The 16,413-nt window shown below is 34.2% G+C and overlaps 1 protein-coding gene across 2 annotated transcripts; it reads right to left on the reverse strand.

Moving 5' to 3' along the window:
* Window positions 1-10,568: 10,568 nt before the first annotated feature.
* LOC131628106 (transcription factor TCP7-like) lies at window positions 10,569-14,904 on the reverse strand. Of its 2 annotated transcripts, XR_009291668.1 has the most exons (2): window positions 13,142-14,904; window positions 10,569-12,756 (listed from the first exon to the last, which is right to left on the reverse strand). XR_009291668.1 is itself a non-coding variant. In XM_058898971.1 (1 exon), exon 1 carries the CDS (start codon window positions 14,661-14,663, stop codon window positions 13,890-13,892), a length of 774 nt encoding a protein of 257 aa, XP_058754954.1. In that variant the 5' UTR covers window positions 14,664-14,904; the 3' UTR covers window positions 12,877-13,889. The 2 variants fall into 2 exon arrangements, 1 of the variants encoding a protein (XP_058754954.1); XM_058898971.1 differs by lacking the exon at window positions 10,569-12,756 and having other exon boundaries at window positions 12,877-14,904.
* Window positions 14,905-16,413: the final 1,509 nt, after the last annotated feature.

Consider the following 16,413-nt stretch of genomic DNA (forward strand, 5'->3'; position numbering starts at 1 on the left):
CCCACATATTTGGCCGAAGATTCCATAGGTTTCGACGTCTCTAGGGCGACATATAGTACTCATGGGAACGTCTGGATCAATTAACTACTATCGAAGAAGGACGTGATCTTTAACAAATCTTTAACCACTTCGTGATGGTTTTAGCGAAGCGTTATAATTTTTCCCCTTCTATGACTTTGTTTGCAGTCAGAACTGTTGGACCTGAGTGGTTTACCAAACCATTTATTCCCCACTTATTCTACAAACACCACACCCATTAGTCTCTCTTAGGTAATGTTGTCGTTCTTGAGGCCGAAAGACATCACTTGTTAATTAAAATTGTAATTGTAAGTGTTGTTCATGAAGGAAGTCTTAAGTGGGTTGGTGAGGTTTATATTAATTTGGTTGTAAATTGAATATATTCCCATAAATTTGAGTATTTTGCACCTTAAAGCTTCACTAATCAGCCTAGTTATGTTGGGCATGTAATATGGACCATTGAGACATGCCATATTGAGATCAGTGAACTCTACACACATCCTCCATATACTTGATAACCTTTTCACCATCACGATGTTAATCATCCATGTAGGATACTTAATCTCACTTTTGAACCTCGCCTTATTGAACTTGTTTACTTCCTCGTCAACATATATTCTTCGTTCCTCTCTTGTTTTTTGTTTCTTATGTATGATTGCCTTGAGGGTGGTGTTCAAGGCAAGGTGATGACTAATGGTATTTGCATTTATTTCTTTCTTATCCGACGGACTCCGTGTAAATGAATTCTTATTTCTCTAGAGCGGGAAAACTAATTATTCCTCTTCTTCCTCTGTTAAGGAGGTTTCTAGATTTATAGTTTAGAAAATTTTAGGTCTAATGAGAACCTCTTTAATATAATTATGGGTATTAATCTATCTTCTAAGTTTTCTTCCCTCGGGTCCAAGACCACAAAGTTCATTGCGGGCACTTGGTTAGGTGGCAAGTTCTCAACTATTGTCGCCGTTTTTAATTTTGAGGCTATTTTGGTAGCATTTTTTAGCCACCTCCCAATCTCCTCTCACAACCCTTACTTGCCCATTATCTAAGAAATATTTCACAGTGAGGTAGAGCAAGGACATGACTGCCTCTAGGACATTAAATATATGGTGTCTAATAATTATATTGCACGATGTGGAGACTTACCACTAGGTATTTTTGTCTTTTTTTTTTGCCCTTTTTGAAAGTTGTCATGATAAAGATGTTTCCAGCTTGTATATGTTCGCTTGAGAAACCTACTAGATAACTTTTCAAGGGTTGCAAACATTTAAGATCTAACGATTGATTTATGTGAGTTTTTTCGTTATTCTACCTTGACTATAAAAATTACATTTTTTCTTAATAGTTAATTTTGGAATTAATTCTAAGTTACACAGATTCGATATTATTCATTTATTTACACGAGAGAGTCTAGCACGCAAAATATAAAAAGTACGCGGTACATAAATTGAATTTAAAATTTTATCCATGCCAACATTAAGTTTAAACATGTATACGTGGTGCACCTTTTCCCAATAAAAATATAATTTTTAGTAATGGTGTGCATACTTGTCCTTATAGCCTATGTAAATCCACTCTTATTCAAGAGAAACGTGAAAACAAGATTCATCCTAGTTTATAGAGTATGCAAAACATATAAAAGGCTTTCAGATGAACTTGAATTATGTCTTCAATTCATACAAGCTACAACATTAGTTGTGCAAGCATCTCCCTCACAACAATCTTTATCACCAACAATCGTGTATAGTTTGAGCATAACACGATCATAACATACATGGTGAAAGATGTCAATGTCTATCCGCCACTCGTTTGATCCACCTACAAGATTGATCTCAATAATCATAACAATAATTTTCTTTTCTTTAATCACGTTATCCGCAGAGCAAAACTTGACTTATTCCTACACTTGTGTGACATATGTCCTAGTTTCCCTTTATTGTAACAAGTAATTATTCGTTTGCAAATTTTATACAACTAATTGCGACTACTAATACTACAATTGAAGTGGATTCTCCTGTTGGACAATATAATATTGCAAATGAATTGAAATTGAGCATGAAGCATGGTAGGAAAGTCGGTTCCAATATTAATAATCCTTTACAAAGAAAATAAGATAAAATTAAAGTTGACTCAAGTGAGGATATATAAAATCTAAAAGAATCTTCAAACATAACAAACATTTCATCTCTAGAAGAGATTGATCAGGTACCTAAAACTCGTGAAAATAAAGAGATCTCGATAAATTATGTCCCAAATGAAATACAATGGAACCGACACGAAGTCGACATTGATGATAACGCGAAAATGTATCACATATTTGGCTTGATTTACATATATTATTTCCCTATTTTATCTTAATTATGTTGTTTTATGTTGGTATTATGCTGGTATTTTCATTGTTTTAGGTTTTATGTTCGTTTTGAGAACTATTTGTGAAAAGGAGAAGAAATGGAGCTAAAATGACTACTAATTGTGCCTAAAAGATGAAAAATGGGTGCTGAAGTGAAAAGGAGGTGCAAAGAAGACCCAATTGTGCAAAGATGCAAGCCCAAACCACAAAGAATGAAGAAATGAAAATAATATATATATATAAGTGGGCCCCATGGTTCATTTATATATATATTTTATATATACATATATATGTATGAAGAATAAATAGAATAAGTGACAACGTCACTTTATATATATATATATATATATATATATATATATATATATATATATATATATATATATATATATATATATATATATATATATATATATATATATATATATATATATATATATACATTGTGGTGTAGTGTAAGCAAAACATGGAGACCTCCGTCTCCTACATATTAGGGGGCCACGTCTCCTTAGGAGACGCCCGTCTCCTCCCACTAGGTCCACTTGAGACGCACGTCTCAAGTCTGTTTTGAAATTGGAGAATTACACGCCGCAACGTACTTTTGCAGAGTCATTAATGTGCTACATTTTAGGAGAAAAAAGGGGACCAGCTAGAACCAGCAGTTACCACAAAGAGTACTATATAAAGAGTTGAATATTCACGTAAAAGTGTTGGACCATGCTTAGTCCCAGCCACCATTTTTAGTTCAGTATTATTTCCCTTTCATTCCAGCATTTTTAATTCCAGCTTTTATTTCTACTTTCGTTCATATTTTCTCACAATAATTTCTACACCGGAAATTGTTGTGAATCTTTAACGGATCTAACCTTACGTTAGATTTGGTTTTTTTTATTTCCTTCTTTAATTTACGCCGAATAATTTCTGAAGAACAATCCAACCGACTTGTGGTGGAAGTTCAAGTACTCCAAGATTCAAGTTTTATTTCAGATTTATATTATTCAAGTTTATTATTTACCGCCTTTATTTATATTTATTGCATGATATATTATATGCCAATTAATATGCCTAATAGTATGAACCGAATTTATTTATGCATGTTTAACCATATTAATATGTCTGGCTAATTTATTTAGATGTCGGTATGTAAAGTAATTTAACCGTAGGGATCCGAAATAAATTGGCTTAATTATGTTTTATTAAATGTCACTTGTTTTTGGTTTGTATGTCTAATTTAATTAGTAAGTCTTAAAACCAATAGAGCGAAAGTTTGAGGTGTTAAGACGGTCAAAGGTTAAAATCAATAGAGCGAAATTTTGAGATCTTTAACTGGATAGTAGACATAGGACATTAGTTTTAAGGATGGCGAAAGCGTATTAAAACTAATTAGAACTTATTTATTTTCAAAAAGTGTTTTTACACCCGCACGGGATGGCGAAAGCGTACGTTAGGGATATTAGCATGTTCCGAGTCAACAGAGCGAGAGTTTGAGATTAGGAGATTTAAATAGATAACGACTTCATAAAACAAGCATTTTATTAACTATGTTGTTTTCAAAAAGCTTTTCTAAATATAATGGGATGGCGAAAGCGTACATTAAGAGTTAGGATAGTAGTCTAAATCAACAGAGCGACAGTTTGAGAGGAGGACTTTTAATCAATAGAATTAATAAAGATCTTTAATTGAATTAACACCATAGCCAATGGACCTTCGGATCACCTAAGTTAGATGAAATACATACTGACATCCGTTTGTTATTATATTTTACCTAGATTTAAGATTTTAGTTTCCCCATTTATAAAAAACCCAAATATCAGTAGCCTTAGCTTTACATAGTAACTTTAGATAACGGTAGGTCGATTTATAGTCCCTGTGGATTCGATATCTTTTAAAACTACACGACACGACTGTGCACTTGCAGTTATCCCGACTAATAGACACGTAAAGTCGCGATCAAGTATTTGGCGCCGTTGCCGGGGACTATTCAAGTCGATATCGTAACTCGCTGTTACACCGTAGAGACTAAGGCATTATTTTTTTTCTTTCTTTTCATTTACTAATATGTATCACCCAAACTTTTTCTACAACTCCCAACAACAGTATTTCGAGGGATACCAAGAATCCCATAAATCCGACCTCGAAATAGTGTTGGAAAATTTCATTGCGTCACAAACTCATTCTCACCCGAATTACCTCTCCAACTATCAATCCCAACATTTTGAGGAGTCGCAAGAATTTTATTCCAACCAAACCTATCTTCAACCGAATTTCCTCTACGATCACCACAACCAATATTTTGAGGAGTCACCAGAATCCCATAAATCTGACCTCGAAATAATAATGGAAAATTTTAATGAAACATCTATGATGACAAGGAACTTTGTGGAAATACAAAATGTGATGCTTACCTACTTCGAGGAACCACAAGAATCCTATAATTCTAACCTCGAAGCATTAATAGAGGATTTCAATGCAACGCCAACTTATCATCAACCGAATTTCCTCTACGATCACCATGCCCAACATTTTGAGGAGTCGCAAGATTATCATAAATCCAACCTCGAAATCTTAATGGAGGATTTCATTGAAGCACAAAGTCTCTCTAGGCTAGAATCTATGATGACGAAGCACCTTGAGGAAACACAAAACGCAACGCTAACTCCCTTTGAAGAACCTCAAGAATCCCATAATTTTAACTTTGAAACATCAATGGAGGATCCCGACGAGACGCTAACTCACTCTAGATTAGAAGCCATGATGGAGCACTTTGTAGAGACACAAACCGTCCAAAACCAAGAGTTTATCAAACAAAGTCTTCAAAACAATGAAACCCTTAGGCAACTGACCACTATGGTTGAGTCCCTCGCGACTCACAACATGGCATTAGAAACTCAAATCTCCCAACTTGAACAAAAGTCGCTAGGACACATACTTGAGGAGTATATGGAAACAACCATTAGTGAAGAACAAATTGAAATTCCTGAGGAGAGTGATAATGAGATTGAGGAGAGTGATTATGAGATTGAGAAGAGTGATAATGTGGTTGAAGAGATTTCTAGTGAGAAAAGAGTGGAGATTGAGAAAAATCCACCAACACCATCTGAAAGGGAGGTTGTAGAAGAGATAGAGAAGGAAGCACCTATTGTTATTCCTCTTCTCTATACCCAACTGATTCCTTTCCTGCAAAGTTTTATGGAAGCTAAGGTAGACTCCAAATCCATAATGTATGTGAAAGTATTGGAAAATATCCACACTAATGCACCCTTATTTGAAGTCTTGCATAAAAAGAGAAATTTAGACGACCATGAAACTAAGGATATCGTTAGTGATAAGAGGGTAAGGTTAATATTTGAGGTGGTGGATAATATCACTAAGCCTGAACTTGAAAAGCTGATACTTAGGATCGATCCAGAACCGCCACCACGATTTCAAAAGAATGAACCACCCCACAGAAGAAAGAAAAGAAAAGGTGAGGGATATGTGAGATGGCTTGATAAGTGGCCATGGAAAACGAGGTTTGCTAAAATTTCAACCGAGGAGTCATTCTCGAGAGAACCACCTTGAGTGCTTGCACTCTTAAGACGTCGAGCTATCGACGTTAAACAAAGCACTGTGTGGGAGGCAACCCACGAGTTTTCAGTTTAATGTTTTTCTTTTATTGTTTGAATTTGCAGAAAATAAAAGTATGGATCGCTTGTCACGTCTCAACCATATCTAGGCGAAAAATCTGTAGACGATCGTCTCAAAGATGAGCAGGTCTCCACGCGCATTCCTACGAGTGTTGCTGCTGGTGGTGACACAATTGATGAGTATGATAGGAGAAGGTATTTCCTCCGGACGCGGAGTAGATTTGGTCGTGATGGAACGCCGGTAGCATCCATATAGGTTCTGTCTTTTCTTCTCCACCTTAGATCGAAACATTGGGGACAATGTTTGGTTTCAGTGTGGGGGAGAAGCTTTACCGCTTTCATTTTTTACTTTATTTATTGTCTTCTAGTTGTGTTGTCGAGTCTTTATATGTGATTTTCAGTTGCTATTGAATTTCCCCTGAAATTTAAAAATTTTAACCTCCAACCAAAAATTTGAATTTTGACGCATGGCATACACACTCTGAAAGTATAGAGGTTGTCACACTTTAGGCATTGTTAGAAAAACTTGGAGATGTTTCAACAACATCGATACCGTCCTGACACCCTAAACCCCCTCTTTATGTGATATCAATCTGGATGCCCATTATGTCGAGACCTTAGGCTCAAGTTTTTAAAGTAGCTCTTAAGTAGTTTATATTAGCAGTCGGCACCATCTTAAGCACAAACTACGTAGGGAGTCGATGAATATAAGTGAATGATCCTGTTTTTTATAAATAAATGTTCTGATTGAAAAATAACCTTCTAAGTTAGGTGACCCTCACACGGTCATTTAGCCCAACGGTTGTTAAGCCAATAAGGATTTAATAATTAGCACCCACTGTTGGTTGGCCTAGAGGTCACTGGTACTGGGCTTGGTAGGGTGAACTACGGTCCGATCCCCCACAACCGCAATTGGGAAAGATGGGGCTTCACCATTTAAAAAACCAGAACCCCGTGCTAAAGAAAAGAAAAGGATCATAGTCGCTAACCGATTTCCCTACTATGTGCGTGTACGGATAACGGGCTTAATGTGATTGCGCTTGAATGAAAAGAGTGAAAGGAAAAACGAGAGATACAGGTTGAGTTATAATGGCATAATTCGAATTGGTTTGTATAAGGAGGGAGTTTTTGAACATTGCGTCGTTACGGTATCCTTGGTGTTGATATCTATTTCCTATCGATGTAGCATTTGCCTAACATAAATATGATTAGGAGTCGTGTCATGTCCTTGTTTCGAATCTTGCTTAATCATTTTCTTTTACCGTGTGGTTGATTGCTTGAGGACAAGCAATGGTTTAAGTGTGGGGGTATTTGATAACGCGAAAATGTATCACATATTTGGCTTGATTTACATATATTATTTCCCTATTTTATCTTAATTATGTTGTTTTATGTTGGTATTATGCTGGTATTTTCATTGTTTTAGGTTTTATGTTCGTTTTGAGAACTATTTGTGAAAAGGAGAAGAAATGGAGCTAAAATGACTACTAATTGTGCCTAAAAGATGAAAAATGGGTGCTGAAGTGAAAAAGAGGTGCAAAGAAGACCCAATTGTGCAAAGATGCAAGCCCAAACCACAAAGAATGAAGAAATGAAAATAATATATATATATATATATATATATATATATATATATATATATATATATATATATAAATATATAATATATATAAATATATAATATATATATATATATATATTATATATATATATATATATATATATATATATATATATATATATATATATATATATATATTATATATCTATAAGTGGGCCCCATGGTTCATTTATATATATTTTATATATACATATATATGTATGAAGAATAAATAGAATAAGTGACAACGTCACTTTATATATATATATATATATATATATATATATATATATATATATATATATATATATATATATATATATATATATATATATATATATATATATATATATATACATTGTGGTGTAGTGTAAGCAAAACATGGAGACGTCCGTCTCCTACATATTAGGGGGCCACGTCTCCTTAGGAGACGCCCGTCTCCTCCCACTAGGTCCACTTGAGACGCACGTCTCAAGTCTGTTTTGAAATTGGAGAATTACACGCCGCAACGTACTTTTGCAGAGTCATTAATGTGCTACATTTTAGGAGAAAAAAGGGGACCAGCTAGAACCAGCAGTTACCACAAAGAGTACTATATAAAGAGTTGAATATTCACGTAAAAGTGTTGGACCATGCTTAGTCCCAGCCACCATTTTTAGTTCAGTATTATTTCCCTTTCATTCCAGCATTTTTAATTCCAGCTTTTATTTCTACTTTCGTTCATATTTTCTCACAATAATTTCTACACCGGAAATTGTTGTGAATCTTTAACGGATCTAACCTTACGTTAGATTTGGTTTTTTTTATTTCCTTCTTTAATTTACGCCGAATAATTTCTGAAGAACAATCCAACCGACTTGTGGTGGAAGTTCAAGTACTCCAAGATTCAAGTTTTATTTCAGATTTATATTATTCAGGTTTATTATTTACCGCCTTTATTTATATTTATTGCATGATATATTATATGCCAATTAATATGCCTAATAGTATGAACCGAATTTATTTATGCATGTTTAACCATATTAATATGTCTGGCTAATTTATTTAGATGTCGGTATGTAAAGTAATTTAACCGTAGGGATCCGAAATAAATTGGCTTAATTATGTTTTATTAAATGTCACTTGTTTTTGGTTTGTATGTCTAATTTAATTAGTAAGTCTTAAAACCAATAGAGCGAAAGTTTGAGGTGTTAAGACGGTCAAAGGTTAAAATCAATAGAGCGAAAGTTTGAGATCTTTAACTGTATAGTAGACATAGGACATTAGTTTTAAGGATGGCGAAAGCGTACGTTAGGGATATTAGCATGTTCCGAGTCAACAGAGCGAGAGTTTGAGATTAGGAGATTTAAATAGATAACGACTTCATAAAACAAGCATTTTATTAACTATGTTGTTTTCAAAAAGCTTTTCTAAATCTAATGGGATGGCGAAAGCGTACATTAAGAGTTAGGATAGTAGTCTAAATCAACAGAGCGACAGTTTGAGAGGAGGACTTTTAATCAATAGAATTAATAAAGATCTTTAATTGAATTAACACCATAGCCAATGGACCTTCGGATCACCTAAGTTAGATGAAATACATACTGACATCCGTTTGTTATTATATTTTACCTAGATTTAAGATTTTAGTTTCCCCATTTATAAAAAACCCAAATATCAGTAGCCTTAGCTTTACATAGTAACTTTAGATAACGGTAAGTCGATTTATAGTCCCTGTGGATTCGATATCTTTTAAAACTACACGACACGACTGTGCACTTGCAGTTATCCCGACTAATAGACACGTAAAGTCGCGATCAATTGATGATATTTTTTCGTACAATATAGCGCTAAATGTGATAAATGACAAAGAGGATCATGAACCAACGTCTATGAAAAATTGTAGACAAAGTGAGGATTGACCAAAATGAAATATGCAATTGAAGCAGAATTAAACTCACTCTACAAAAGACAAGTTTTTGGACCTGAAGTCCGAACACCTCAAGGTGTGGATCCAGTGGGATACATATGGGTTTTCGTGCGAAAATGAAAAATAATGAAATTGTGAGATACAAAACCCAACTAGTAGCTCAAAGATTTTTGCAAAAATATGGAATTGATTTTGATGAGACATATTCACCTGCAGTAGGTGCAAGTACTTTTTGATATTTAATAAATTTTGTAGCACATGAAAGACTTAATTTTCACATGATGGATGTTGTAACAACTTAGTATTTGTATGGTTCACTAGATAGTGAAATTTACTTGAAACTCCCTGAAGGGTTCAATATATCAGATGCATATAATTATGAATTTTGAGAAAGCTACCCTATCAAATTGAGCAAATCTATCTGTGGACTATAACAATTTGGATGCAGGTGTTATAATCGACTCAGTGAATATTTTCTAAGATAACTTCATTTGTCCTTGCATTTTTATAAAAAGATATGGAAAAGTATTTACTATAATGGATGTACACGAGGATGACATAAATATTATTGGAACTCGTGAAGAGCTTTCAAAAAGGTATAATTGTTTAAATAAATTGTATGAGATGAAGGAAATGGAAAAGACAAAGTCCTTACTAAATGAACATTTGGAAAATAGAAATTTGTACACCAATAAATGTATATAGAAAAAGTGATAATGCATTTCTATATGGGCAAGTCTTAATTTTTGTATATCCCGATGATGTTAGATCATTGGATGTGGATAAAATTCTTTCAGACCTCGATAAAAGGATGAAGAATTGCTTAGTCCCAAAGTACCATATTTCAATGCAATTAGAGCAATAATGTACCTTGCTAATTATACACGTCATAATATATCATTAGCTTTAAATCTATTAGCAAGATTCAATTTTTCACCTACACGAAGACATTAGAACAAAGTCAAACATATACTAGAGTCAAACATATACTTTGTTACCATAGAGGTACAATAGACATGGGTTTGTTTTATACCAAAATAACAAAGTATCCAGATTCGAATTAACAGGTTATACAGATGCATATTACTTGTCAAGATTCTTATAATGGTAGATCACAAACAGATTATTTGTTTACATGTGGTGGTACAACCATTTCATGGAGACCTATGAAATAATACAGAATTGTTCTCATCTTTCTCTCTTCTCATTTATCTTTTTTCTTCTTATTTTATAACACTAATTTGATTATTTATTTTTTACAAAGTGACCTATAATTTAAGGAAAATGCTAACGAGCGCCCTTGAGACACTCTTTAAGTGATTAAAATAGTAAACTTTTTTAAAAATGTGTGTATCCAATGCATTAAAATTAAAATATTAATTTTTGTAAAGAATATTTTTCTTATTTAATATTCTTAAAGATATTCTTAAAGAGCGTCGTAAAGACACTGGTTAGCAAGACCTAAAAAGTGAAAGGAATATGAAACATTGACAACTACTTTTGAGTTGTAGTAACTATTAGGATCAGAGGGAGTATAAAACATTGTTATGATGGCAACTACTTTAAGTCAGTAACTACTAGGATCACATTAGTGATAGGAGATTCTAGTAGTTTACGAAACTTTTAACACGATTGTTATCATAAGTGTACACCAAAAAACAACTTTTTAAGTGTCAATTTCAATTGCAAAAAAAAAGGTGTTGATTCATAAGATTCCTTTGTTAGCCTTTCAGTTACTATTTGAAAGATGGCATGAAACACACACAAAAACCCTATTATATACCTAACAAATGCAAATTGTTCACGGTCCACAAACACATAATGTTACAATTTTCATGGCTATATGACGTAACTCAAATGAATCGACATTACGAAAAAGTAAAATGGGTCCAAAATCAGTTTCCAAGTAAGTTCAAAACGTCCATCATACGATGGTTTAATTTAAATACGTTCCTAAATAAATCATAGTACATAACATGGAATTTAACATAACTTGTTTCACCTCGACATGTAACTCCATGAAGGGACCCAACAATTATTAGGAGCTGACTCTTCTGTTTAGCAATAATAATTAAGAAAACATGTTGGCATCACTAAATTTGAATACCCCACCAATGATTCTTGCTCAGAAAAATACAAAAATAAACAAATATGATGAGTTGGTATACTCAACCTTCTCCATCTTCCATATCTCATGTTATCCAAAAATCCTTATCTATTCGGATAGTAACACCAATACATTATTATAGACACATATACATTGCCAAACTGGCGTAACAAACAAATACAATAATTGTACTTGCAAATACTACTTAACAATGTAGAATTGAAGCTTGAATGCAATATCTATATTTTTTTTAACAGATAAGTGCATGTTTAGAATGGGAGTGAGTTCAACAGAATCATGACTATTGGCTTTGATTTTATCAAACTCAGTGCGAATCCAAACATGTCTAGTTTACAGGATGCCATCTACCTAATCAACCTACCTTCTAGTATGGTATTTAAATTATTAATATGCTACTAGTAAGGACATTCCGAACACAATACTAACCTGTCTCGGCGACACTGGTAATAATTTAAAAAATAAATAAATTAAACGTGACCACAAATGTCAGTGTCAAACCGACATGGACACAGACATGCATTTTTTCATGGATCTCAGTGTAAGACCGACATGGACACGGACATGCATTTTTTCATGGGTATCAGTGTCAGACCGACATGGACACGGACACATTTTTTTATAGGTGTCAGTGCTACATAGCTAATATGCCTCTAAGATGCTAGATATTTTAGAGATGAATTTTAAGTTACATGCTTTAAAGACACCATTCATCCAATCAACCAATCCTGTTCTCAAATAAACTCAGAGGTCAGAACACTGTCTTATATGTTTTTTGTGTGAGGAAAATGATGAAATGCATGGCATGGGGAAAGCCAGTGAGAAACTGCACATGGAGTAATTTTCAAGAATGTGTGTGTGGCCTTAAAAGTCAAAGACATACTCCTAACAACCAGTTTAAATGAGCCATTATTGAGTAACAATAAATCAAACATCATATTTGTTACTCCAAGTTTTCACCCAAGGTGAAACATCAAAAATAGTAACTATACCATGTACTGTATGCAGGATCCTTATTGTTTTAGTATATTTAAGACATGAATACAACTTGTACCTAACCTTATCTTTCTTTAAATACTGAAATTGCTAGCCAAATGTAAATGACAAACTGCCAGAAAACTCAAGATTCTCCTACAACAAAATCAAACACGGTGGTGTGAACGTGGAGGTTTCAAAAACATCCAAATGAACCATAACATAGCCATAGCCAGGTCACAATCATAACAGACCAATAAAAAACAGAAAGCAAAATAAAGAAACAGATGGGTTTTTATTCACATCATTGGCACCCCAAAACAATCCACTTACATGCAATGCAAGAAAACATTATTCTCAATCTAAGAAATGGCTAAGAATTGAAGATAAATAAAAAACCTCAAAAACAAAGGTCATCATCATAAATAGCATAACCAGAGCATTTATCTTTGACACACCAACTTCAAGTTCAATCACATCTGAAACAACAAGTAGAGTGAAAGTGGAGAGGTTGAGTTGAGAGAAATAGTGCATGACTCACCATTCACTAACAGCAGCTGTGTCATAATCAAAACATGCATTTGTTACGCCACTTTAAATGGACCCCAAATTTCTCTTAATCTCAAACCATGCAGCCAAGACCAAGATACAAGCATATGTTGGAAAAGTAGGATCCTCCAATCCAATCCAACAAATTGGGAATGCCCTTCGAACTTGAGAAACACAACAATTGAATTGACTCACTCAAGCTCAGAAACAAGCTTTCAAGTTTCAACCACTAATTACTTCTTCAATAGCAACAATAACTTATCAGTCAAAACTCAAAACCCACTAAGAAAGTGAAACAGAAGCCATTAACTCAGCATTCCATCAACATCCAAGCTTGGAGAGCTTTCAACTCAACAATCAAAAACGAATTCTACCAATGATTAAGGTTCTGAAAACCTATTCCAGCCTCAATCCAATTTATCACCACCACCACTATCACATCACATAAATAAAAATCATATTTTTTCTCTTCAAAACCCCATAATCTAAAACAAATTTGAACATCTAAAATAAAAAGAAGACTAATTAATCAATCTTCCAAACCATAAGGAAGAAAAATCCCTAATTGAATTCCTTGATAGATGGACTTCTCCACTCAAAACCAAAGGAACAAAAAAAACTAAACCCTAATTCTTCTACTTTCCACACATCAAAAAGCAACATCCATAACAACACTGAATAATTATATATACCAAGAAAACACCACCACCGCCGTCGCCACCACTGCAACTCCACCACAATCAATGATGTTCATCGTCTCTCCGACCGGAATTTCCATGTCCACCAGACAAGGAAGCAAGCAAATTCAAATGTCCAGGAAGATAATTCCCAACTCTAGCAGCCGAAGCTTCTCCCATAGCTTGTTGCTGCTGTTGCTGATGATGATGATGAGCGAAGAAATTCGCTTGATGCTGATGCTGCTGCTGAGACATAGACTGAACTACCATTTCCGGCGGAGGAGCAGCAGCAGCCGCGGCAGCGAAGCTCCAAATTTGACCAAAATCAGGCCGTGTAGGTAACGCCCAAAGAGCAGCCGGTGTAGAAAGAGAAGCAACAGAAAGCGCGTCGTCTTTCGCGTTGTTCCCCGACGGAGAAGACGAATCGTCATCGGTGCGTATACGTTTCCCGAGAATGAAAGGAGAGGGAGAGAGAAGCGGTTTATGGTCAAGCGAAGTGGAGGAAGGAGAGGGGAGAGAATTATTGGAGCCACGAAGTGAAACGGAGAGAGAGGAGAAACTCGCCGGAGTAGTTCCGGTCCCGGTGGCGGCGATGATGGAGGGTTCGGCTTGACGGAGGAGCCACTCGATGGTTTGACCATCGGATTTGTGACCTAATTCGCGGGTGAGTTGGAAGACGCGTGCGGCGCAAATGATTGGCATGCGAATACGGCGGCCTCGGCCGTCTACTTTGCTGTGACGGTCTTTTGACGGCGGTTTCTTGACGGCTAACTGTTGACGGTGAGGGTCAATGATGGAGCCGTTAGTGGTTGTTGGAGTTCCGTCGGTGTTAGACATTTTAGGGAGGGGGTGAGTTTAGGGTAAGGGTGGTGGGAGTAGTAATAGTAGTAATAGGAGTTGATGAATTAATGTTGTGAAGAAGAGGTTGATGAAGTTGAGTGAGTGAGTGATAGAGAAAGAGGGAACAGAGGTCTAATGATTGAGCGGCAGGAGCTGGTGGAGACAGGAAGAAGGCACATGGGTGGTGGGATCCACTTCTTCTCTCTACTATCTACTCTATGTATCATATCATTCATTCCCACGCGCTTTCTCCTTCTACTTACTCTTCCACTATTTCATTAAATTTTTCAATATTTCAAATATATGGGAATGCTAAGGACAACGGTTAAGCATTTCAAAATAGTAAATTTATCTCGGTAATTTGCATATTTTATGTCTTGAAAATTGAAATATTAAACTTTTTATAAAATATTTTCTTTTTTTAGAAAGAACCATTGCCCTCAGGGCACTGGTTAACAAGACCCTTCAAATATTACTCTCATTTGAAAGCTTGTTAATTCAATCATTTCGTTCTTCATATGAACATTTAAGGCTATGTTTTGGAAGACATGTTTTTAAGTTTATGGCTTATATCTTATGTCTTATAAACTCATATGAAAATTTAGACTCATTTGGTAAGATTTTTTCATCACGAGTTTATAACTTATTTTACCAACTTATAGCTTATTTTCCAGACGTTATTTTAAATAGCGTTTTAACTCATGTCTTATAGCTTATTATTTTTTCTTCCTTTTTATTCTTACTATTTTAATTAATATCCATGTTTAATCCTTATAATTTAATTTAAAATAAAATAATTATATATTAAATATCTTTTTTACATTTATAAGTTAATTGAACCGCTAATTTTATCAAACACTTCAGTTAATTTATAAGCTATCAGTCTCAACCATCCGCTATAAGCTATAAACCATCAGTCATCGACCATCAGTCATAAACTATAAGCTATCAGCTAGCTTATTAGTCAACCGCTATTTTTACCAAACAGACCCAAATTTTCTTTGAGTCACTTGCTTTAACCTTGATGAATATCTGAAATTCACTTCACTAAAGTTTTTTTTTTACAACAAAATCTTTTTTCTTTGATTTTTCTCATTCTAGTTCCAGTGTGATTTTATGTGTCCATTTAAATTTATTAACAAAGATGGCGGCAAAATGAATGGATTCAATGAATATGGACAGTGACAGAATTATATCGAAAATTATGAGGGGCTGATGTAAAAAATATATTATTATTTAATAAATTAAATAATTATTTTTTACTTATAATAATAATAATGATCAAATAGAGTAAATTTTAACTATTTCATCTATATTATATAAAAAATTTATATTAAAAAAATTGCATTTTTTATATTTTTAATTATAAAACATGGATTCAACACTTGAATTTGATTTTTTTTTAAATAAAAAATTAATGCTAGATGGATTAATAGACAGTTAAAAATATGTCAAACTTATGTGTTTCACATATTTTTCACACAAAAAAAAATACCACATCTTGATTTGACACCTTTGGTTGCAAAACTAGCACCTAGCCACCGATCGATCAATCGGAATAATTTTTGGAAATTTCTTTACCCACCTCTTAACTTTCTTGGTCACCTCTGGTGAATTTACCAAAATACCCCCTGTTTTGGAAATACATTTCCGAAAAAGTGCTTTTATTGAAAAAAAAGGTGTTTTCGGAAATGTATTTCCGAAAACGTGTTTTTTTTTATGAAAAACACTTATTTCGGAAATGTAT

The sequence above is a fragment of the Vicia villosa genome, unplaced genomic scaffold, assembly GCF_029867415.1.
Source record: "Vicia villosa cultivar HV-30 ecotype Madison, WI unplaced genomic scaffold, Vvil1.0 ctg.000422F_1_1, whole genome shotgun sequence".
NCBI classification, from domain to species: Eukaryota; Viridiplantae; Streptophyta; class Magnoliopsida; order Fabales; family Fabaceae; genus Vicia; species Vicia villosa.

Coding starts and splice junctions, on each gene's coding strand:
- LOC131628106 (XM_058898971.1), bottom strand. CDS start 14,663: ATGTCTAACACCGACGGAACTCCAACAACCACTAACGGCTCCATCATT.